The sequence below is a fragment of the Astyanax mexicanus genome, chromosome 21, assembly GCF_023375975.1.
Source record: "Astyanax mexicanus isolate ESR-SI-001 chromosome 21, AstMex3_surface, whole genome shotgun sequence".
NCBI classification, from domain to species: Eukaryota; Metazoa; Chordata; class Actinopteri; order Characiformes; family Acestrorhamphidae; genus Astyanax; species Astyanax mexicanus.
In genome coordinates this window covers 2718102-2744582 of record NC_064428.1, presented here as the reverse complement: position 1 = coordinate 2744582, position 26481 = coordinate 2718102, and the positions used below count along the sequence as shown (strand labels likewise).

Below are 26481 nucleotides of genomic sequence, written 5' to 3'. Positions count from 1 at the left end.
AAGCTATAAAAGCATAATTCATAATTCAGGCTGTAGTGTGGGAGGCTCAAGCCTCGCATGTTCTTGCTGGTAGGGAGAGTTTATCATGCCAGAAGAAACTGATGAATATAAGGACTGTAGTGGATTTGCAGGAGCTGACTAGATTGGCTTGAATGCTGACTTGATTGTTGCTTTCCAGCTGTGGGGGTCAATACTCTTGCCTCTAAATGTTCCATATCTTGTGTCCTTGGGTGATGTTCCTCATTGTGAATTTCTTTCACTGGTGAAGGTGGATAATCACTTTGATGTGAAAAGGCAGAATTTGGGCATGTATTAGGCAACATCATAGGTGATTCAGTTTGCATATGAGGCGCTCCTAATAAACTTGGATGATCATCATTTGCTTCTTCACTCAAGAATGACGTGATATGTTCCATCAGCCTTTGGCGACCGTTTTGTTCTGAAGTTTTTCAGTGAACTGGTTAATGAGGATCTTGGCCGCTACAGGGCTCCGATCAGAGAGCACAGAGTCATCAGGGATGATTTAATTCGTTTACTGATATAAATGAACATTCTCAGTAGCATTGACAACAGTAGCAGTTTCTGCAGATAAACACAGAAAACAAGTACATAAACATAAATGCAGTATTTCTAAATTATCATTACACAGTATTAGCTAAACTAATAAACTGACTTCAGAGAGGTAAGTGGGCAAAATTGTAGAAGCTGTTAAATATAAACCCTCACAAGTTTCAGTAAGATCACAGCAACATGCTGCAGCAGGGGGGGTAAAATCCAGCCACATATGCTGCAGTTAACTAACTAGTGAGCAGCCTCAAACTTGGCATATTATCCCTGTTTACTTTGCATATTCCTGCTCCACATAACTACATATAGTACACACAAGAACTTGAGTACACTGTTTGTTCAACTGAATCCACCAAAACTCAATTTACAGCACAAATTAAAAGTTTAAATGAGGAGCTGAAACTTACATCGTGTCTGACTGGTAACTGCTGCCTGTGACTCTAGCAGCAACAGGTACGTGCATCAAAATAAAAGTCCTCCTCTAAACATAAATGTCCATGAGGTACTGAGCAGCACCAGCACTGCAGATTATAAGTAGCTAGACCAAACACTAATTATTTTAACAGTGAATGTCCAATATGAAGAATTCACAACACTCTGTTAATGATAGTAAACTCATCGCTCACCCTGGGCCATGTACCCAAAACCTTTAAAACAGCTGTAATTAAACCTCTGATCAAGAAACCAAATCTTGATCCTACTGTACTGTCTAACTACAGACCTATTTCAAACTTACCCTTTATTTCTACGATTTTCGAAAAAGCTGTAGCCCAACAACTTTGCTCTTACCTGCAAAGAAACCAGATCTATGAAAAATTTCAATCTGGATTTATTCCTCATCACAGCACCGAGACAGCTTTAGTTAAAATAACAAACGATCTACTTATAGCCGCCGACCAAGGCTGTGTTTCCCTACTGGTACTTCTGGATCTGAGCGCAGCCTTTGATACAATAGATCATACTATCCTTTTAGAAAGACTAGAGAACATGGTTGGTGTAACCGGAACTGCCTTAGCATGGTTTAAATCGTACTTAACCGATCGCTATCAGTTTGTGAGGATAAATGATATGTCTTCCAGTTATACTAAGGTAAGATATGGAATTCCACAAGGCTCTATATTAGGACCGTTATTATTCACATTATATATGCTCCCACTGGGCAAAGTTATTAGAAAACATGATGTGAATTTTCATTGTTATGCGGACGACACTCAGCTCTTCATATCAGCCAAACCTGATGACAGAGTGAGATTAAAGAGGATTGTGTAAAAGATGTAAAATCATGGATGTCGCACAAATTCCTCCTATTAAATAGTGAAAAAACAGAAGTTCTTCTATTAGGCCCCAAAGCTGCTAGAAATAAATGATCAGACTTAATGCTAAATCTGGCTGACTTCTCAGCCACCCCTGGTTCAGCAGCTAAAAAGGAGTCATCATAGATTCAGATCTAGCATTCGATAAACACATATCTAATGTTACTAGAACAGCTTTTCTACACCTCCGTAACATCGCCAAGCTAAGAAATGCCCTATCACTGCATGACGCAGAAAAATTAGTCCATGCCTTCATTACCTCAAGGCTAGAATATTGTAATGCGCTACTGTCTGGATGTTCCTGCAGTAACTTAAATAAACTTCAGCTAGTTCAAAATGCTGCAGCCAGGGTCCTTACTAAAACGAGAACATTTACTAAAACTAGAACATTTACTAAAACTAGAACATTTACTAAAACTAGAACATTTACTAAAACGAGAACATTTACTAAAACTAGAACATTTGACCATATTAGTCCAGTCCTGTCAGCACTGCACTGGCTTCCAGTCAAATTCCACATAGACTATAAAATTCTCCTGTTAACGTATAAAGCCCTACACGGGCTCGCTCCTGAGTATTTACAAGACCTCATCTCCTGTTATGAACCACCGCGATTACTTAGATCTCAGGGTGCTGGTTTCTTAATAGTTCTACTATTACGACTCCGGAAGAAATGTTGTCAGTTGCACGATTTAATGTTTTAACATATTTAGCAAAACAAAGATACATATATGAAGAGGTTATAATGAAACAGTCTTCTAGTAGAGTCTTTGGCGTAGGCCCCGTCATCGGCCCAGGACTTGATACATCTGGGCTCTGCAGATCCTGTCGTACATTGGAGACAGGGGCGGAGCCAACCCCCGGGCAACCAAACGGGACCAACCTGGAGGCGGTGGGGAAGGAGGAGGGTAAGAACGACCATCAGCGTCTGAAAGGCAGCAAAGGTACTGAATGAGTGATCTTATTTAAAGGCAGAGGGAACAGCTGATTGGATAGGTAATTAGGTGACGTAGCATTGGAATCTTTAGTAGAACTTTCGCTGCGCTTTCATTTCTACTATTACGACTCCGGAAGAAATGTTGTCAGTTGCACGATTTAATGTTTTAACATATTTAGCAAAACAAAGATACATATATGAAGAGGTTATAATGAAACAGTCTTCTAGTAGAGTCTTTGGCGTAGGCCCCGTCATCGGCCCAGGACTTGATACATCTGGGCTCTGCAGATCCTGTCGTACATTGGAAACAGGGGCGGAGCCAACCCCAAAGTGAAAGAATTAATATATATATATATATATATATATATATATATACATACACACCGGTAGATCTTTACTTTATCCTACGTCCTGTAATAAATGAAACGTTTGATTAATAAGCAGCATAATAATAAACGATACCGTACTTTTGAACGATAGCTCTTTAGCACCGGTGACTGTGGACAGTGAAGCATTTCCTTTTATACCTTGGATATCCCCATGCATGAGTGAGTTTATTAGCATTTAACTCGTAGATTGTGTTAAGTGAGCACATGCTTGATGTAACTAAATGTGGGTGACCTGTGCAGTAACAAGCAGAGTTAACGTGAGTGTAGTGTCCAGTGATGCGCTTGCATTGCGCCAACTTTCCATGCTGTTAGTATGGGCCGATGCCCTTCACTCATACATACGCTTGCTACGAGCCTAAGCGGGGTGCGCCCCCGAAGCGTACGGGCACGAGCCCTTCACTCATACATTCGCTTGCTACGAGCCCAAGCGGGGTGCGCCCCCGAAGCGTACGGGCACGAGCCCTTCACTCATACATTCGCTTGCTACGAGCCCAAGCGGGGTGCGCCCCCGAAGCGTTCGGGCGGCGAGCCCTTCACTCATTTATTCATTAGATCATTACATATTCATTCAGTTATCTATTCATCAGAGCATGCGCGGGGAATGCCCCCAAACATACAGGCCATGTGCCTACATTCAAACATTCATTTCTTTCATTCTTTAATTAATTCTGCATTCATCCGATCAATACATAACATTTTGCAGACGCTTTTGTCTAAAGCGACTTAAATAGTAAAGTTCAGAAATGATAGAAGGTAGAAAACTTAATACAGGGCCTAAAGGAGATCAAAGGGAAGTTGTGTGACAGAGGAGTGAAGAAGGGGAAGAAGGAAGAGACGTTAGCAAGAAGAAAATGGTATTAGGCGAGGGGTGCGCCCCCAAACATACGGGCCGCGGGCCCTACATTCATACACGAGGGCGTCGAGCCCAATCAAAGCATGCGTTGCTGTTAGTGAGGGCCATGCCAAAACATGCATCTAGGTTGGGCATCGAGCCCATCATGCACGGGGACCGCCCCCAAAGCATGCGTTGCTGTTAGTAACGGGCTGCGCGCCCTGTAAAACGCTGAGCGCGGGGTTCGACCCCTGAAAAAACATGCTGTTAGTAACATGCAATAATCCTCATGTCATGTCGTCTGGGCTGTGAGCCCAAGATAAAGAGGAGATTGTCTCCTGGCATGTGTTGATGTAAATGACCACGGGCCATAATGCATTAAGCTATAGGTATAGACATGTGATAATCAGCAGTGTTGGGAGAGTATCACAGATCGTTTTAATACTGGTTAATACTGTTAGTGAAGCATTGAAACGAAAGCAAATGTTGATGTATAATAGATCATTGATTGATGCACAAATTAACATACTCTAAAGTATGTAGTACTTCCACCGCCTCCAGTGTTTGCTTATAAATAATACTTACTTAGACAGTGTTGAATGAGCTTGCTGAGCGTTCAGCAGTAGGTCCAGTTCTGGTCTAAGTGTGTGACAGGTGTGCTGAAATTACCCGTCTTCTTCAAGTAGCAAAATGGTGACGTCAGCTTCGCTGAGGATGTGGCTGCGTCGTTCCTGAAGAGAGCGACCAGCGTAGCAGGATGGAGATGGTCAGCGTTTCCTAATTGACATTTGACAGGTGAAATCTGACCACTGTTTCGCCATAGGGTAGCTATTAGGTGAAACCAAACAGAGGCGCATAAAGTTTAGAAGAGCGTGAAAGCAGATAGCTGCCCCAGAAATGTAAAGACAGAAATAGGAGTGCACTTTTAGCATTTTAATTGTAAAACAGGGCCCTGTTATCTGCAACAGAATGTTTCGCGCAAACAGTAATGAAGGAAGGAGTAGAGCTTAAATCAGACAGCGTGAGGCATTGAACTGATCAAATAAATATTGTCGGCGCGCGCTCGTGAAATGCCTGTGCGCTTAAATCCATAAAAGCTGCCGTATGCAGTTGAAACATAGGGAGAATATATATAACTTGTAAATTAGATTTATTTCTGTAAATGGCAAGCTATATTAAATTGAGGAAGAGGATTTTTGCAATGCCTTTGAGGAGTAAGCATATAGCTGGATTAGAAAACGAACTCGGATAATCTGACTATTACGACGTTCCTTATTAATTGGCATCAATAATTTTGTAGATAGAAAGTTTGTTACCAATTATGAAATTAATTTATAATTACTGAGTCCCAGGTAATTAAATTGAGCAATGACATAATCGGAGTGCAGAAAGAACAACTTAAATGAGGTTCGTGATCAAAGCTTCGCGGTCACGACGTATTTTATTAATGATTTCAGAGAAAATAAAAACGCGATCATCACCGATCATTTCGTACAGAACTGAGAGACAGATCCAGGGGCGAGGGTCAAAATTAATAGCCAACAGTCGGCAAACTATCGCCCTTGGAAATAAATACCCAAAACCGACAAACAGAGCGGCGCTCGCACCGAGCGCAGCCGAAGAAACGGCGCCGAGGAGAACAATGAGAAATACCGGACCACAACCAAGAAAGCGAGACTAGAAAAGCCACGAACGACACAGCAAACAGAAGACACAAAAGCACCCAAGCGAAATCGCGAACCCAGAGACAGATAATGATACAGATACATAGATATTAAATAGCCCTAAGGAAATGTAGACATCCAGCAGCAACAGCACGATTCATAAGAAATAAAGAACAGTAAGAATAAAGAAACACACTATATACGGATCAAAACACAGAAGAACAGAAAAGATATAAGAAGATTAAATAGAAAAGAAAAGGTAATAAGAAGATAAGCCGGGAAGCAGGTCAGCAGCAAACAGTTTCAAAACGCAGAGTAAGACATATTCCTTTAAACTAAGCTTTAACAACTAACGCATTTCACAGGTACAATAATTCGTAAGAGTATCAGCAGTACCATTATTATTATTATCATTATGTATGTTTTACATAAATAAATATACTTATAAATAATATACTACAGTTGGACAATTTATTGTACATCAGTTCGTATTCTAGCATTATTTCTAATTAGTACTAGCACCACTAGCATTATTATTAACCATTACAAATTTAGTTTTCGTGCTTATTCCATGTACAGCACACGATGAGCTGCATTGTAACGTATGAAGGTGCTACAAAATAAAGAGTAACATCGGCATCATTATTATCATTATCACTATTATTAGTACTAATATTACTACCATTATCACTATCAGTACTATTAATATTATTCCATTATGATTACCGTAAACTAGGCAGAGCAGTAGATGTTGCCAACTGCCATCAAATAATTTACGGAGCAAAGTGCAAGGAGCAATGACATGGAACGCAAGAGACTGAAAGCACTGAGAAACACAAACATGCATATGATACAAAATATGTCGAAGAAGCGAATACGTGAAAACCCAATCATGAGTAACTGCACGTGACAGTAAGGGAGGCGAGGTCGGGGAAGAGACGGCGGAAGAATGAAGCAGTGAGCGGTAGAATGTTAGAATGTAGTCAAAAGTCCGGAAAAATCAACAGAACAGCGAACAGAAGACAGAACAGAAAAAAGAAAAAAGAAAAGAGGTAGAAGAGCGGCCAGCCATAAGGTCAAAAGACCGCGAAGAGGACCATCCACGCGCCGGGGGCAAACGGGCTTCGGAAGGAAGGCAAAAGAAGAACCTTACCTTGTAGGATGACAGCACGCAAGCGCGGGGAAAACCATAGCAGCATCAGCAGAAACAAACGGCCTACCAAAAGCCGGGCCAGGCACGGCAGTAGCTAAACAGGAGGAGGAAGAGGCCATGCAGCAGAGGACCCAGGCAGAAACACACGTGGCAGCGCAGCAGCAGATCCAGCAGAAGCGCCAGGTAGGGCAGCAGCAGCAGCAGCAGCAGAGCTGGCAGAAGCGCCAGGTAGGGCAGTAGCAGCAGCAGCAGCAGCAGCAGCAGCAGATCCGGCAGAAACGCCAGGTAGGGCAGTAGCAGCAGCAGCAGCAGCAGATCCGGCAGAAGCGCCAGGTAGGGCAGTAGCAGCAGCAGCAGCGGCAGATCCGACAGAAGCGCCAGGCAGGGCAGCAGCAGCAGCAGCAGCAGCAGAACCGGCAGAAGGGCACCAGCAGCGCAGGAGCAGCAGCAGCAGCAGATCCGATAGAAGCGCACCAGCAGCGCAGTAGCAGCAGCAGCAGATCCGACAGAAGCGCACCAGCAGCGCAGTAGCGGCGAACGAACCAGGAGCGCGCTAGGCAGCACAGCAACATTAGAAGATCCAGGCAGGAGCGCGCCAGTCAGCTCAGCAAAAGTCAAAGTTCCAGGGAGAGCGCGCCAGAAGGAGAAAGATACGGGCAGGTCCGCGCCAGCCGCAGCAGCAGCAGAGGCCAGGGGAGGCGGAGCGAAGGCAGCGGGGCCGGGTGAACCGGAGCTCAGTCACAACTTGCCACCCTCTCGAACCGTGCTACTCTAGTACACAAATAAAGTAAAAACGCTAGAAAAAGCCCCATATTCAAACATGCTTCGGCAGGAATACAATAAAGCCGAAACAAAATATCGGAGGACAGTTAAGAGTAAGGAGGGGAGACCACAACGTAACAGAAAACCACGAAATAAGAAAACAAACAAAGGCCCCGCGCATGGGCACTGGCGTCGAGAAGCACATCACGACGGGTTGCACAATACGACAGAACCCTGCGTTACAGGGAGAGGCAACCCGGAAGCAGATCCACAGCGCCCTTCGACAGCGACCAAACCAGAGTCCGAACTCCACGCCGAGACAGCGACCGCCTGAAGGACCGGGACAGCTGGGGCTTATCGCCGACAGTGGGCTGGGGCGGCGGCGGGACAGAGCAGGAGGGGGTAGAGTAGCGGGCCGCCAGCCAACGGCGCGGCGCGTGGCAAGCAGAGTGCGTCGTCCGTGCACAGCCGACCGGATGTGGGGAGCAGCAGCCGTCAGTAGGAGCGGGAGGCGTCCGACGACAAAGCGGCCAGCAGTAGGAGGTTAGCAACAGGAGGCCAACACGAGACGCCGGTCGGACACATTAGAAGCGAGAACGGGACATAAGCGAGAGAACTGCGGACAACGTCAGTAAGAACGACCATCAGCGTCTGAAAGGCAGCAAAGGTACTGAATGAGTGATCTTATTTAAAGGCAGAGGGAACAGCTGATTGGATAGGTAATTAGGTGACGTAGCATTGGAGTCTTTAGTAGAACTTTCGCTGCGCTTTCATTTCCTAAAATTCAGAGGAGCTCTGCAGGAGGAAGAGCTTTCTCTTATAAAGCTTCTCAACTAATCTCCCCGGCAGTGGCTCCCTGATGCCCGCAAGTCACATATAATCTCCCGGAATTCAGAACGAGTGCCCCAAGAGTGCACTGCACACAAGCGCACAGGCCACAGACTTTTATTCTCTAATCGCGTGTGGGAAGGAGAGAGACAAAAGAGAGAGTTCTGATTGGCCTGTTCTCTGCAAAGAGTCTGTGAGATAGCCAATCAGTTTTTAGTGTGGGCGGGCAGTGTTTTTTCCCCCCTCCCGGACAGGAATTGTTCAGTGAGTGAGAGAAAGCAGATCATGGCGGAGGCAGGGAAAGCAGAGGCAGGGCCTTCCAAAAAGAAAAAATATAAAACTCATTTCACCTCTGAATACTCTAAATTTAATTAAAAAAAAAAAGTCAAATTTCGTGATCCTTTGGTGTGTGTACAAGTTTTTTTTGGCCACGGGGGGGCTAATCCATAGTGGCAGCACTTTAGACTGCTGGACCACTATGCGCCCCGTTATTATCTTATTTTTGTTATTATATGAAATACCCCTGTTAAAAATCCTTATATGTCACAGAATCCTCATAACAAACATCATATTTATTATATTCAAACACCTGGTTGCTTGTAGGTGCAACTGGTACCAGAGCAGCTTTTACTAAAGATCATTGATTGTTATGGATCTGATATCTGACCTGAGGCCACATGTTTTGGACATCCAATAATAAGAGGCATGTTAACTGTTAACCAATCACCATCGAAAGAGCCAGAATACCCCGATAAAAAGGTGATGATGACTCCTCTGAAGATGAGTAATGATGCGCACTGTCATGTCTCCCTTTTAAAGTGAATAAAATAAATAAAATAGCTTCACACACATTTAATAGAACAGAGGTATAGGGGTTTTTATTGGAGGTATATAATCTTTAGTCATGAAGGAATGTACAAAAACAATTAACTACAAATCAACATGAGCAAAGTAAATTCTGTTAGTTAAAGTACAGTAAAATGTAGTGCAGCCTGTAAACATATCACAATCATAAAAAAACTATTGGTTGTCTCTGCAATCAGACCCCACATAATGTTTGAGTTAGAGGCTGTAGTGTACAAAATTCCATAATCAAATTAAAACTCTTCAGACCGGTTGTCTGGTATTAAATTCAGCACACAGCATTTACAGATCATCCCCTCAGACTCTTTACCTGATTAAAGCCACTGTCATTTATAATCCACTCATTTTATTTACAGAAAAGTGGCGTGTGCTTTGGTGCCCGAGCTTCATAAAAAAGCTTTATATAGATGTTCCTATTAACTTTTATTATAGACTGTAATGTCTATTAATCAGTCATCTGATTTGTGTTTGTGTTTTATATCCAGTACCAGTCAAAATTTGGACTCCTTCTCATTCAATGTTTTTATTATTGATTTATTTTTCCCTACATTGTTGAAATATATAGTGAAGTGATTCAGATTATGAAGGAACACATAAGGAATCATTTAGTAATTTAAAAGTGTTAAACCTAAATACTCTGTGAAGAATGTAGATGCTCTTATCTGCAGTGCTGTTATCTTGTAGTATCTAAAGCTGGTAACTCTGATAAACTTATTCTGTAAAACAGAGGAAACTCTTGCTCTTCCTTTCCTGGGATGGTCCTGATGAGAGCCAGTTTAATCATACTGTTTTTGATGGTGTTTGTAACTGCACTTGAGAATAATGTTTTTCAGATTGACTGACCTTCTTTTTCTTAAGTTTTTTTCTTTACTAAGTTGAGTAGTTCTGGATTCGAACATTACTGAAATATTCACTATTCACTTCACTTTAACTGATGCTCTCAAACACTTTATTAAGAGACAAGAAATTACAGTAATTAACTCTTGATGAGTTCAGCACAGCTGTTAACTGAAAGCCTGAATTCCAGGAGAAAATCCAGCAGAGATGTTCAAAACTGAACAAGAGGTGCTGCTTTGAAGAATCTAAAATATAAAACATATTCTGTTTCTTTTAATACTTTTTTTGTTTACTAAATAATTCCATGTTTTTCTTTATAGTTTGGATGCTACAATGCAGACCCTAATTTATGAAAAAGAAATAATGAAAAAAGACTGAATTGAATATGTGTACAAACTTTTACTGGTACTGTATACTGTTAATTATAATAAAACAAACAATTTAACAAACAGTTCATATAACATCCCTGCATGTTCATCTGTTTCAGGATTATAAATAACTTCATAATTAAACAATCAGGCAGCATTTAATCATTTCATGAAATAAAAGTGTTACTTAGCTTTAGGCTTAAAGGCATTAAAGGGTTTCAATATATGATGATGTCACTGTAAACTGATTATCTCATGTAAACAACAAAACAGAACACACTGTGTGCGTGACCGTCATCAGAACAGATGATTTCATCATTATTAAATTATTCAACAAAAACATGTTTTATCTGCCAAATAAAAAAATAACTACCACAGTATATATATATATACAGTATATATGCCCTGCTGTTCTCCACCACACTGATCTAAAGTCTTGTTTGTTCAGAAGAAACAGTGAGATCAGATCAGATGTTTAGATCAGTCGGAGCTTCAGGAAGAAAAGATATAAAGCTAAACCTACCCAACTAAAACATGAATCTGCTTTTGAGGAAAAGAAAATGCAAAGTGTACCTAAACTTTTGTCAGACAGTGTCCGTCTATGTGCTTCAGTATTTTTCCTTGTAATTTAAACTAAACTCAGTACCAGTGATTATAGTGATTATTAACAGAGCAGCGTTATGCAGCACTTTAACTTTACAATAACAGTAAAAGAGAAAAGAGCATCAATATGTCAGATCCTCAGAGAACTGTGGAGAAGCAGACCAAAACAAACAAACGCTCTCGAGATGAAACTGCGTAACGCTGAGTAACCTGAATCATATTTCTGTTAAATCTAGTAAATACTAATCCATCATATCAGTTTATAAATCCAGAAATGTATAGAAGTGAGTTTTGAGGGGCAGCTGATGCGTCATATATGTCTGATAGATAGATAGATAGATAGATAGATAGATAGATAGATAGATAGATAGATAGATACATAGATAGATAGATAGATGGATAGATAGATGGATAGATAGATAGATAGATAGATAGATAGATAGATAGATAGATAGATAGATAGACACATAGATAGATAGATGGATAGATAGATAGATAGACAGATAGATAGATAGATAGATAGACACATAGATAGATAGATGGATAGATAGATAGATAGATGGATAGATGGATAGATGGATAGATAGATAGATAGATTTGTGATTAGAATTGATTAGTGGTTTTAAAATGGTAATACATACTCTCCCTGCCTAAACATAAAAAAATGTTAATTTCTCCCCTTCTATAGATTAATTATCGCAGGATTTTTCAAATACATTTTTAAGGTTGATCACTAACATCTGAAAAATCACTGATGTTCAGAAAAATCTAAATATTTTAGTAATATTTGGATATATTTGTTACCAAAATCAATAACACATTTTCTCTTAATAGTAAATTTTAAAAGGTGTTTTAAAGGTGATCTCTAAATATTAAATGATATCGCTGCTTCATATTCCCAGCTTAATATACAAATATTGGAGAAAAACTACATGATATCAAATTAGTGTGTTTTGTTGGAAATAATGCCATTTTCAGTTCTGTTCCCTGATATTTAAACTTATAGGAATGTTTTGGAATAGCCAGAGAGAATGAAGGTGCTGCTGCACATGATTTACCACAGTTTTGACTTGGGAAACTTCAAATAATTACAATTTAGGACAAAAAATAAAAAATAAACAAAACAAAAAAAATAATATTAACCTCAAACCTGAATAAACAAACAGAAAATAAACTTCTTGCTTTCTATTTTCAAAACTTTAGATTTTTCATCAAACAGAAAATTCTAAGAATACTACCTCATACCTAAAACATGGTGGAGGTAGTGTCATAGCAGTAGTGTCAGAGACTGTAGAGCGAGATAACTCAACCTGTGCCGTCCTTCCACAACCCTTCATATTTCTCTTCTCCTCCCCCTGTGTCTGTGTTTATGTGTAGTGGTGCAGAGGTTCACTGATCTTCAGACAGGTCCAGTGTAGAGCCCTGAGCAGACTGATCAGAACCAGGAGAAGAAAAAAAGCCCAGAGCATATACAGCTTCTGATTGTGCTGCGCCATCCTCCATGTTCCCACCTAGAGACAGAGAGAGAGAGGAAATAGAGAGAAAGGGATTGTGGGTAAAGACACGGTTGTGTTAAATATGTAAATCCTGTTGATTGTGTTTTTTTTGTACAGAATATAAGCTCATTTCTACACTCGCTTAATGTTTATTAAAACAGCCGATTAGTATAATCAGCCTCCTGCTACACGCTGCAGTGTGCTCAAAAACACAGTACAGCTCAATATGCTAACACTCACCATCAGTCCAATCGTTGCAAAGGTGAAGAGCAAACAGAAGACAAACCAGATCAAGCTCCGCCTCCTTGGGTACCTCTGACCAATTGATGAGCTATAATGTATGGGGTAAGTGTATTGTACATCATATTAATTACTGAATATCAGAAAAGTTTTGGCCACAAGAATCACTGACAAAATCATATACCTTTAATAAGTAAAAATAAATGTAACATAAAAATATAGAGATATAAACGTACACCTTCCTGCAGTGCGGGCAGCGGGCTAATGTTCGGTTCGTAAACTCCGTCCACTAAAACAACCAGAACCACAACATATTAACTTTTCACACAATTCATATCCTCTTTAGTTTACATTAAAAATCCTAAGGATGACAAGAATATATTTGGAAAAATGATAAAATAAAATAAAAATAACTAGGCATGTCTTAATCGAGTTTTTTTTTTTTACCAGATTATTCAGTAAATACAATAAAAATATATTCTTTCATTGAGTTTCTGAGAACTCTCCTTAGCTCCTTAACTCATCCAGCTAGGAAAAAAGACCAAGCAGTGATGCCTTGAGGTCACCAAAAACTTGGATTGGGATTAAAAATCTGATTTTATAATACTGACATTAATAAATAACGTGATTTTCCCCTAATCCTGAGGCACTGGATCGGATCAGGACATCCCTAAAAGTAACCAAGGAAAAAAACTAAAAACAGTAATGTTATGTTAAATGCAGAACAAAATGGCTCAATCTACCAATAATAATCTAAAATATGAGCATGATTACCAGAAAGGTGTTTCCACAGTGGCCACAGGACACTCTCGCTCCTGTAGGATGAGCAGGACTCCCCACAGCAGGATGGACCGGACCTAAATTAATAACGCGCTTACTGCGCCAAAACACAAACAATCTGAATCAGAACCAGCCTTTTCTTATGTTCTGTTCCGGGTCAATTTAACCCGTTTTAAAGTTTGAAGATCAAGGGAAATTAGTTAAAAGTATTTTTTTCAGTATGAAACTTCTTCTGCTGCCTTAATTACTGTAATTAACATATAATACGAAAATGGTTCATCTCACATATTTGCAACAACCTACAAAAACTAAACTAAAACAAAATTGCAGTGTTATGTTTGAATGTTATGTTAAACTATTGGTTTATATGCTGGTCTTTTAAAAGTAGTAAAGTAGTGAAACATTAAAAAAGTTTAAACATGTATTTTTTTTTATTAAAAATGAATTAATTATCCTAATTGAACTATTACCATTGCACCATTGCAGTAAATATTATAGATAAATTAATTAGCAATGGAGCTTGTAATGATTCTGTTGGTTTTAGAAATCTTTTGGATAATTCCTCAACTTCTTTACATAATGATGAGTTCTGAATGTGTAATGTTACATTACACAAATACAGGTGCGTCTGAAAAGCACAAAGACGTTTTGCAGAGCTGACAGACTTCCAGAGAGGGTGAATCACTGGACTGAGAGATCAGGGCGGGTGTTTTAAAGAACTGCTCGCCATCCAGGCCGTCCCTCAGCCAGCAATCATCACTTTAATAATGCTCACACAGCAATGCCTTCACCAGCCCAGATTTCAGATTCATCACCAATCCAGCACGGGAGCAGCTGGGACGCCACTTTCAGCAAACTACAAGTGTGCAGGATCTACAGGTCCAGCTGCAACATCTGTGCCATACAGAACCTATGTGCCTCCATGTCTAACTGTCTCTTATCTTGTATCCAGACACTAGAGCCTCTTTTCTACAGTTTTCCCCAATAATAAACTTATTCTTTTAGGTCACATAAAAAATATCATCATTACATTCACACACATAAAGTTTTATTCCATTCCACCAACTCCACCATGTAACGTTTGGAACCTGGATTCTTATATTTCAGTAAGCTAATATAAATTTACCTTTACTGACCTACAATCCCATCACTGTATTAAATAAATAAATAAAAACAGAATTCAATGATAGAAAACATATCAGAAAAGAAAGAAAGAAAGTAACTTTATAGCAGCAGAAGTTGAGAGAGGGCTGCAAAAGGCTGGAAAAGTGGGTCTAATAATAAAAGGTGTAATATAAGCAATTTCCAACTACCTTAATTTTCTCACGTTAAGGCGGACCCATAGACTGTATATAGCTGGACAGAGCATCGTCTCTCAAAAGTGAAGCCACCACAGGTCGGGCGCCCCCATCGACTCTCTCTCTCTCTCTCACCGACAAAGGTTGCTAGGAACCTGGGTGTTATGGTTGATGACCAACTCTCCTTCACGCACCATGTGGCCTCAGTTGCTCGATCCTGCCGCTTTGCGCTTTACAACATTGGAAAAATTTGACCATTTCTGACGCAACAGGCCACCCAACTCCTGGTACAAGCAGTCGTCTTCTCACGCCTTGACTACTGCAATGCCCTGCTAACTGGCCTCCCGGCCTGTGTAGTAAAACCACTCCAGATGATCCAGAACGCAGCAGCACATCTGGTCTTCAACCAGCCAAAACGGGCACATGTCACCCCGCTGCTCATTGAGCTCCACTGGCTACCAGTTGCTGCTCGCATCAAATTCAAAGCTCTTACAATCACCTACAAGGTGATGACAGAACAGCTCCTTCCTACCTGCACTCACTCCTGAAGGCTTACGCTACCTCCCGGCCGCTGCGCTCCTCCAATGAACGTCGCCTCGCTTTACCAAACAAACATTCACACAAAGCAATCCAGACTGTTCTCATACAGAGTTCCCCAATGGTGGAACAAACTACCTTCCACTACCAGATCAGGAGAATCTCTCACTATCTTTAATAAACTCCTGAAGACAGAGCTCTTCAAAGAGCACTTACTCTCCTAACACCTCTAACTAACTACCTTCTACTACCAGATCAGGAGAATCTCTCACTATCTTTAATAAACTTCTGAAGACAGAGCTCTTCAAAGAGCACTTACTCTCCTAACACCTCTAACTAACTACCTTCCACTACCAGATCAGGAGAATCTCTCACTATCTTTAAGAAACTCCTGAAGACTGAGCTCTTCAAAGAGCTCTTACTCTCCTAACACCTCTAACTAACTACCTTCTACTACCAGATCAGGAGAATCTCTCGCTATCTTTAAGAAACTCCTGAAGACAGAGCTCTTCAAAGAGCACTTACTCTCCTAACACCTCTAACACACTAACTACTTCTAACCTCATTTCCTTCTTCCCCTCCTTCACTTCTCTATCCCATTATTTCCCTCTGACCTCCTTAAGGCCCTATCTATAGATGCTTTATTTTTAACTTCTATTATTTTTGTACTTAACCTCTTCTATTATTTGCACTTCAATATTGTAAGTCGCTTTGGACAAAAGCGTCTGCCAAATGTAATGTAATGTAATGTAATGTAATGTAATGTAATGCTGTTTGGTTTCAGAAAGCTGTGTAACTCCACCCATCCCCATAGGTTTCAATGGCAAAACAGAACAACTTTCAATCACGTTTTTTTCTAATATACTGTAATTCTACCTCCATTATTTAAATGCAGCAGCTAGTGTTACCTCTGCTTATATTGTTAAATTTTTATATCCCCACAGAATTAATTTTTTAAAACGTTATTCAGCTCTATTCAAAAAAGGTGTGGTTATGGTAAAAGGGCTGGTTATGGGCGGGACCAATAACAGACCATCAGCTCCGCTCCGCCCCGCTCTGCAGTCTGTGACCTCGAGGCAGGCCTCAGGGGCAAGGTTATTTAAATGAGTAGGCGGTCTCTCCACAGTCTTTCTCCCTCCTCTGGTCTCTACTGCGCAGATTCGGGTGTCAGGATCAGAAACATGGAGGAAGATTTTAGCTTCATTTTCATTGAATGAATGGGAACGGAGATACGGCGTCCATCTTTTTTACAGTCTCTGGGCGCACCGGATTATAAATCACACTATCAATAAAGTTCTATTTTCTGGTCTATTTTCATACATTAGGTGCACTGGATTACAAATCACTTTTAAATAGACACTTTAAGGAACTTGTAATTCAGCAGGTCTCGCTGCTGGGTGGTGGTGGGGGTTAGCTAAAAAAGTTAAGTAAAGCTAAGCTAAGTAAACAAAACTGTAATAAAAACAGACTTTCTTTTAAAGTCAGACGAGTGCTGAATGTTAATCTACACAGATTTCTCTTCTGAAAACTGTTTATTTGGGTGAGTAAAGCACTTCCATTTATTTATTCAGTGCTGGAATTTCTCCAGCACTAGGCTAAAGCATTAGCGGCTAATCGCTCCAGCAACACTAGCCACGCTTAGGAGCAGGCTACAGGCCGATATTCCCTCTGAACAGGGAAATAGTGATTATACTAACCTCTGAACGGGGAAATAGCTAGCGTGGTTAGCGGTTAATGCTAATACTGCTTCAGCAGTGCTAGCCGGGGTTAAGAGCAGGCCACAGGCCGATATTAAATCACCTCTGAACAGGGAAATAGTGATTAGCGGCTAATGCTACTCCAGCTGTGGTGCTGGGGATCTAGACCAAAACTTACTGAATAACACTGCAAACTGACAAAGTAGCTTTACTGCTTCTTACAACCTGACTGGTAAAATTCATACATAAAAAGCACTGGATTAAAAGTCGCACTGACAGTTTTTTAGAAAATTGAAGGATTTTAAGTGTGCATTAAAAGTGCAAACAATATGATACATGCCTGGGTGTATAAAAAAGCATTTGAAAAAGATTCACTAAGTTCAGAAAACATTTCTAAAATAAAATTGCACAAACTTTATATATCTGTCTTAGTTACATAATGCCATCAAAAGATTCAGAGACTATGGAGAGATCTCTCTGAGCAGGGATCAAGGCTAACAGTCTAATACTAAATGCTGGTGACCTTCGGGTCCTCAGGCAGCGCTGCACTGGGTCTAAGCGTGTCTCAGCATTTATATACACTGTACACAGAGTCCCAACATTTTTGGAATTGAAGTTGTATATATGAATTTGTTGAGAGAGGTTATGGATTACATAGAAGCCTTCTTAAAAACTTTAAAGTGATATTTGAAGCAGGTTGAGAATGTGTTGAGATGCTCTCTCACCAGTAGGGCCGAGGACAGGCGATCTTCTGCGAGGAGACTTTACATATCAGGAGACAGTTGCAGGGACAGCGCACATATTTCTTCCCAGCAGGGGCGTTCTTTATGGGCTGGTGGGAGAGAAGGAGAAAAGAATGTCTTTCAGTATTTAGAATAATAGGCTTCATTCTTGGGTAAATTCCACGTGGGATTTTCACCTGCACTTAAAAATCACAGCTTGATTCTGAATCTCCCATCATTATCTAAGAGCTTTTCTATTGAAGGAATACTTAGTGTGAAGAAACACTCTTTCAGACAAGGGACTTTCTATTGTGAAGAAACTGTGAATACAAGCATAGACTAATGCTGCATTTCACAGTGAGTCAGCTGATCAGGTGAAGACAGTCTCAGGGAAAGTGAAAGTAACAGACTAGCTTTGAATTTGAATAGATGCAGTGCTGGATCAGCTGAATACGGCCGTCCTGCTCTTAAATCACTCTCATTCTAAAACCTGTACTGTTTAAGGCTTAGAGTACACGGACTGTACAAAACTGGACAAACAAGAAAGAATGTCAGGCTGGTTTCTCAGTTCATTTCAAGAAAAATGCTAAATGTCAGAATTACTTTACATAAGAAATAAAACTATTACTAAACACATTACTAAACTAAATTTGTAATTTTATTTTAATGTTTAAAAAAGTCATCATTTACCTAGCAATTAAGAGGTAAGAGTCTTTGATTGGATAATTACAGCACTGGTGATTATGTTTCAGCTGGTACCAAAATATGTAATTCTAACTGATGCAGCAAGTGGATTCTCGTTTATTAAACAACCAGGATAAAAACCACATCCTGTGGAAAAGATGTTCATCTGCTTTAGAAGGGTCAAATTATTGGCATGTATCAAGCAGGAAAACCTCTAAGGAGATGCTGAAACTACTAAAACCTGGTTAAGAACTGTGCAACGCATTATTAAAAAGTGGAGAAACATCGCCTTTGGTGATCACTTAAACTTTTGGTGAAATCAAATAGTAAAAAATAACATTAAACTCATGTTTAATAGTAAAAGTAAGAACATTTCCAAAGCACCCCTGATCTTAATCATTTTTAGTTGTAAATGTTGGGTTTTTGCAACAGCCATTTCAGTTTGATATATCTAATTACTGATGAACACAGTAATATTTCAGGAATTAAATGAGGTTTATTGTACTAACAGAAAATGTGCAATATGCATTAAACCAAAATTTGACCGGTGCAAAAGTATCGGCACCCTTATCATTTTATTGATATGAATACTCCTAACTACTTTTTACTGACTTACTGAAGCACAAAATTGGTTTGGTAACCTCATTGAGCTTTGAACTTCATAGCCAGGTGTATCCAATCATGAGAAAAGGTATTTAAGGTGGTCAATTGCAGAATGGTGAGAAAAGTCAAGGACAATCCACAGACCACCTCCAAAGAGCTGCAGCATCATCTTGCTGCAGATGGTGTCACTGTGCATCGGTCAACAAAGCAGCGCACTTTACACAAGAAGCTGTATGGGAGAGTGATGCCAAAGAAGCCATTTCTGCAAGCACGCCACAAACAGAGTCTTGGCCTGCCGCTACTGCATACCTCAGGTGACTCTGTTTGTGGCGTGCTTGCAGAAATGGCTTCTTTCTTCTTCTCTGCCTTTCTGATCTTTTTCTTGGCCTGCCACTTTCTGGGCTTAACAAGAACTGTCCCTGTGGTCTTCCATTTCCTTACTATGTTCCTCACAGTGGAAACTGACAGGTTAAATCTCCCCTTATACTTATATCCTTCCCCTGAACAACTATGTTGAACAATCTTTGTTTTTAGATCATTTGAGAGTTGTTTTGATGAGCCCATGATGCCACTCTTCAGAGGAGATTCAAATAGGAGAACAACTTGCAATTGACCTCCTTAAATACCTTTTCTCATGATTGGATACACCTGGCTATGAAGTTCAAAGCTCAATGAGGTTACCAAACCAATTTTGTGCTTCAGTAAGTCAGTAAAAAGTAGTTAGGAGTATTCAAATCAATAAAATGATAAGGGTGCCGATACTTTTGCACCGGTTAAATTTTGGTGTAATGCATATTGCACATTTTCTGTTAGTACAATAAACCTCATTTCATTCCTGAAATATTACTGTGTCCATCAGTTATTAGATATATCAAACTGAAATGGCTGTTCCAAACACCCAAATATTTACAACTAAAAATGATTAAGATTAATAGGGGTGCCCAAACTTTTTCATATGACTGTACATGCTGTTAGTACGCATCATGCCTACTGCCTGCCATACAAGTCTGTGGGGGCAGGGCTATTATGTGGGGCTGCTGCAATATCAGGATTGATGGAGCTGGAATAGTGAAAGAGTGATTCAGGGAGCATGAGATCATCATTTTCACACATGGATTGAGAGAGAGTTCACCACAGAGTCCAGATCTTAACCTCATAGAGAATCTTTGGGATGTGCTGGATGGACTAAACTTTGTGCAGCGGTCCATCGTAATTTAGAATATGATATAATGTAAAATATATTTTCAAAAAATATATCTTGAGCTTGTATGTTGGTACTTTGGTGGATTAGCAAGCTAGTTACAGTACTGGCCAAAAGTATTGGCACCCCTGCAATTCTGTCAGATAATGCTCCATTTCTCCCAAAAATGATTGCAATTACGAATGCTTTGATATTAAAATGTTCATTTAATTTGTCTTCAATGGAAAACCACAAAAAGAATGGTCAAAAAGCCAAATTGGATATAATTCCACACCAAACAAAAAAATGGGGTGGACAAAAATATTGGCACCCTTTGAAAAATCATGTGATGTTTCTCTAATTTGTGTAATTAACAGCACCTGTTACTTACCTGTAGCACATAACAGGTGGTGGCCATAACTAAATCCCACCTGCAGCCAGTTAAAATGGATTAAAGTTGACCTCTGTCCTGTGTCCTTGTGTGTACCACACTGAGCATGGAGAAAAGAAAGAAGACCAAAGAACTGTCTGAGGACTTGAGAAGCAAAATTGTGAGGAAGCATGGGCTACAAGTCCATGAATGTTCCTGTGTCTGCCGTGCGCAGTGTCTTCAAGAAGTTTAAAGCCCATGGCACTGTGGCTAACCTCCCTAGATGTGGACGGAAAAGAAAAATTGACGAGAGATTTCAAAGAAAGATTGTGCGGATGGTGGATAAAGAACCTCGACTAACATCCAAACAAGTTCAAGCTGCCCTGCGGTCCGAGGTACAACAGTGTCAACCCGTACTATCCGTCTGCGTCTGAGTGAGTCTATGGTAGGATACCCAGGAAGACCCCACTTCTGACCCAAAGCCAGGCTGGAGCCAAAACTTACCTGAGAAAGCCAAAAACGTTTTGGAAGAATGTTCTCTGATCAGATGAGACAAAAGTAGAGCTTTTTGGGAAAAGGCATCAATATAGAGTTTACAGGAAAAAAACAAGGCCTTCACAGAAAAGAACACGGTCCCTACAGTCAAACATGGCGGAGGTTCCCTCATGTTTTGGGGCTGCTTTGCTGCCTCTGGCACTGGACTGCTTGGCCGTGTGCATGGCATTATAGAAGTCTGAAGATAATGCATAATGTAGGGCCCAGTGTGAGAAAGCTGGGTCTCCCCTGAGGTCATGGGTCTTCCATCAGGACAATGACCCAAAACACACTTCAAAAAGCACTCAGAAAATGGTTTGAGAGAAAGCACTGGAGACTTCCAAAGTGGCCAGCAATGAGTTCAGACCTGAATCCCATAGAACACCTGTGGAGAGATCTCACAATGGCAGTTTGGAGAAGCACCCTTTAAATCTCAGGGACCTGGAGCAGTTTTCCAAAGAAGAATGGTCTAAAATTCCAGCAGAGCATTGTAAGAAACTCTATGATGGTTACCGGAAGCAGTTGTTCACAGTTATTTTGTCTAAAGGTTGTGCTACCAAGTATTAGGCTGAGGGTGCCAATACTTTTGTCCGGCCCATTTTTGGAGTTTTGTGTAAAATGTGATTGATTTGACTTTTTTTTCATTCTCTTTTGTGTTTTTTCATTGCAAGCAAAATAAATGAAGATATTAATACCAAAGCATTTGTGATTGCAATCATTTTCTGGAAGAAATTGAGTATTTTCTGACAGAATTGCAGGGGTGCCAATACTTTTGGCCAGCACGGTATGTTAATATCAGTGTGAGTAAAACATTTATATCTTATTGAATAATTTGTACCCATCATGGTACAAAACACTGTCACAAAAACATCCCTATATACACTCAATACAATCAATATACACTCATTTAAAATCAATAGTCTAGTATTTTTTTATGTGGGTCATAAAATGATTTTTTATACAATAAACTATAGTTGATTATCTTAATTAGCAGAACAGATGATTAGATGTCACAGATGTAAACTAATAAAAAAAACTTTTAATACTTAATCACTTTTAATAAGATTAAAAGTGATATAATATATATATATATTTGATGTGTGTGCTTCTGCATAAGGTGACCCACCGTTGCCTCGTTACAGACTCCACACTTCACCACATGCTGGTGCATCTTTCCCTCCACACTGATGAGGGACTGGCACACTCTGCAGCTGATGACGGGGGAGCTGCTGCTGTCGGGGGAGGCCAGCGGGGAGTAAGGTGGCGGTGCCTCACCTGGCAACCCAGGCAGGGGCGGAGCACTGGCGTACGCTGGGAAACATTGAGGATGAGTGAGAGGAGAGGAGAGAGAGATGAACAGAAGAGTAAAATGAAGAGATTTAAATAACAATATGTTATAATAATAGCAGAAAAGTGGCTACAATAGAGCTGTCTGCCCCGCCCCCTCCTCCAGAGACGCAAAACTCACATGTAGCACGGTTAATCTGTAACGTCTGTGTGATGTTGTGTTAACCTGCTGCTAGTGTGTTTTATACCTGCCAATCCGAGGTGTGGAAACAGGACTGGGGAACGGGCAGTCTCCCCACACACCACCCTCTCCACACACCACCCTCCCCACACACCACCCTCCCCACACACCACCCTCTCCACACACCACCTTCTTCACTATCCACACACCACTCTGTCTACACACCACCCTGTCCACACACCACACTGTCCACACACCACTGTCCACACAACACTGTCCACAAAACACTGTCCACAAAACACTGTCCAGACAACACTGTCCACACACTGCCTTCTCGACACACCACCTTCTCCACACACGCCCTCTCCATAAACCACCTTCTTCACACACTGCCCTCTCCACGGTCCACACAACACCCTGTCCACACACCACTGTCCACACACACCACCTTCTCCACAAACTGCCCTCTCCACAGTCCACACAGCACCCTGTACACACACCACTCTGTCTACACACCACCCTGTCCTCACACCACCATGTCTACACACCCCCCTGTCCACACACCACACTGTCCACACTGCCCTCTCCACACACCATGCTCTCCACACACAGCCCAGTCCACACCACACTGTGCGCACACTCCCCTCCACACACCACTGTCCAGACACCAATGTCCACACACTGCCTTCTCCACACATCACACTCTCCACACACCGCCCAGTCCACAAACTGGCTTCTGCACACAACACTGTCCACACTTTCCTCTCCACACACCACCACCCCGTCTACACAACACCACATTGTCCACACACCGCCCAGTCCACACACTGCCCTCTCCACACACTGCCCTCTCCACAGTCCACACACCACTGTCCAAACCACACTGTCCACACACTGCCCTGTCCACACACCAAGTCCACACTGACCTCTTCACAGTCCACACACCACCCTGTCTACACACCATCCTCTCCACACACCACACTGTCCAAACACTGCCCAGTCCACACACCACCCTGTCTACACACCACCCTCTCCACACACCACACTGTCCACACACTGCCCAGTCTACACATCGACCTCTCCACAGTCCACACACTACTGTCCACACATCACTCTGTCTAGACACCACCTTGTCCACAAACCACTGTCCACACCACCCATTCCACACTGCCCTCTTCACAGTCCACACACCACTCTCTCCACACACCACACTGTCCACAGTCCACACACCACTCTGTCTACACACCCCCCTGTCTACACACCACTCTCTCCACACACCACACTGTCCACAGTCCACACACCACTCTGTCTACACACCACCCTGTCTACACACCATCCTCTCCACACACCACACTGTCCAAACACTGCCCAGTCCACACACCACCCTGTCTACACACCACCCTCTCCACACACCACACTGTCCACACACTGCCCAGTCTACACATCGACCTCTCCACAGTCCACACACTACTGTCCACACATCACTCTGTCTAGACACCACCTTGTCCACAAACCACTGTCCACACCACCCATTCCACACTGCCCTCTTCACAGTCCACACACCACTCTCTCCACACACCACACTGTCCACAGTCCACACACCACTCTGTCTACACACCACCCTGTCTACACACCACTCTCTCCACACACCACACTGTCCACAGTCCACACACCACTCTGTCTACACACCACCCTGTCTACACACCACTCTCTCCACACACCACACTGTCCACAGTCCACACACCACTCTGTCTACACACCACCCTGTCTACACACACCACACTGTCCACAGTCCACACACCACTCTGTCTACACACCACCCTGTCTACACACCACTCTCTCCACACACCACACTGTCCACAGTCCACACACCACTCTGTCTACACACCCCCCTGTCTACACACCACTCTCTCCACACACCACACTGTCCACAGTCCACACACCACTCTGTCTACACACCACCCTGTCTACACACCACTCTCTCCACACAGTGTACTGTTCTGTAGAGTTAATCTCAGTCACGCGCTCTTACCGGCGGCTCTCCGGAGCTCTTCTCCCGCCGCGGACAGTCCGCTCACCTCCGCCAGCAGCGGAGACCTCTCTCCGTCCGCCATACCGAGCAGCGCGCGGCGCAGGGTCTGCTGGAGGGTTTATTATAGAGAACCTCGCGCTGTGAGGAGCGGCTGAGATAATCAGTTCAGGAAGCGCAGATTCATCAGATCACCAGATCATCAGATCACATGAATCCAGCAGCAGGAAGCGGGAAACAAAAATAACAACACCACGTGACCCAGACTCCGCCGCTCACTGGATCACCGGATCAGCAGCAGCAGCTCCGCGCAGTTCCCGTCTGACAGGTTCAGAACCAGAGCCGCGCTTTACCCCCCCCCCCACACACACACACACTGTATTAAACCACTGCACGAGCCAGATCATATCATTAATATATATATATATATATATATATTAAGCGTTCAATACTTTTAATGTTGATTATTATGATTTACAGACAATGAAAAATCAGTGTCTCAGAAAATTAGAATATTATATAAGACCAATTGGTACTTTTGGCAGTGTGGGCAGTGTGCCAAGTCCTGCTGGAAAATGAAATCCGCATCTCCAAAAAAGTTGTCAGCAGAGGGAAGCATGAAGTGCTGTAAGATTTTCTGGTACAACAAAACTGCACTGACTTTGCACTAACAGTGTATATATGTATATATATATATATATATATATATATATATATATATATATATATATATATATATATATATATATATACACATATATCAGTGGCGGATGCTGGGAAGCTCAATTTCGGCCTACATCTTAACATATGTAGTTTTATTTATACATAAATTCTACTCTCCCTGAGATTTTTTTTGGTAAACAAAAGGCATTATTTTCAAGTTTTCACTACACAACAAAAAGGTACCCATTCTTTACATTGAACAATTACATAAAAAGACGCTATGACATGAATAAACATAAAATGATCAGTAAAAAAAAAACATTACGCAAAATCTTTAAAGTTGGTAAAGGAAAAAATGCAGGTAAATTTATTTCCTTTTTGGACAGTTTTAATTTCCTTAAATAATCCCTTTATTAATTTAAATTATTTTTAATGATAACACAGTACTTACTACTTGCCCCTGTTTATTTATGTCCTGAGATGGTTTCATCAAGAGCCATCAGTACATTTTATTTATTACAGCACTTCCAGTCAGCCAGCTCACTTTATCAAACCAGAACAGCTGAAAATACCTGTTACTTTTCCCACCTTTTACACCAAATTAATCTGAGCAGTTGATCTGCCCTGCTGTTTAACTCTAAGTTTTTTCTTGGTGAGGAAGACTATCAAATGGCTTCTCCAAAATCCGTCCACAACATTAAAACTGTCTGACATTATGTTCAGCTTGCTACCTAGCTATAGGGACTGGAGCGAGGCAAGTGTGAAGTGTGTCCGTCTGTGAGAGCTTTGGAGGGGCTGAGCAGCACCCGCTGGAAAGAAACTGCGATAGAAAAGAGTGATAGAAGTCAGAAAGAGTGACAGAAGTCAGAAAGAGTGATAGAAGTCAGAAAGAGTGACAGAAGTCAGAAAGAGTGATAGAAGTCAGAAAGAGTGACAGAAGTCAGAAAGAGTGATAGAAGTCAGAAAGAGTGACAGAAGTCAGAAAGAGTGATAGAAGTCAGAAAGAGTGATAGATGTCAGTCTCCAAACACAAGCAGCTACAGAAAAGCACCAGAAATAGAAG

At 41.5% G+C, this 26481-nt stretch overlaps 2 protein-coding genes across 2 annotated transcripts in view; both read right to left on the bottom strand.

Annotated features, from left to right (window-relative positions):
* Positions 1-26481, bottom strand: part of LOC125785743 (uncharacterized) — a 399129-nt gene that overhangs the window by 229864 nt on the left and 142784 nt on the right. The window lies entirely within an intron of this gene.
* Positions 9297-25023, bottom strand: pip4p1b (phosphatidylinositol-4,5-bisphosphate 4-phosphatase 1b). The gene is made up of 7 exons (XM_049469828.1): positions 24759-25023; positions 22385-22569; positions 17891-17997; positions 13628-13730; positions 13090-13142; positions 12854-12944; positions 9297-12628 (listed from the first exon to the last, which is right to left on the bottom strand). The coding sequence occupies exons 1-7, from the start codon at positions 24838-24840 to the stop codon at positions 12485-12487; spliced, it is 765 nt and encodes a 254-aa protein (XP_049325785.1). The 5' UTR covers positions 24841-25023; the 3' UTR covers positions 9297-12484.

Bases quoted from the DNA above. Each gene is read 5' to 3' on its own strand.
- pip4p1b (XM_049469828.1), bottom strand. From the start codon at position 24,840: ATGGCGGACGGAGAGAGGTCTCCGCTGCTGGCGGAGGTGAGCGGACTG. The intron at 22,570-24,758 runs GTAAGAGCGCGT...AATGTTTCCCAG, and splicing joins AGAGCTCCGGAGAGCCGCCG to CGTACGCCAGTGCTCCGCCC. The intron at 13,731-17,890 runs GTGAGAGAGCAT...GTTTTGGCGCAG, and splicing joins GCCTGTCCTCGGCCCTACTG to TAAGCGCGTTATTAATTTAG.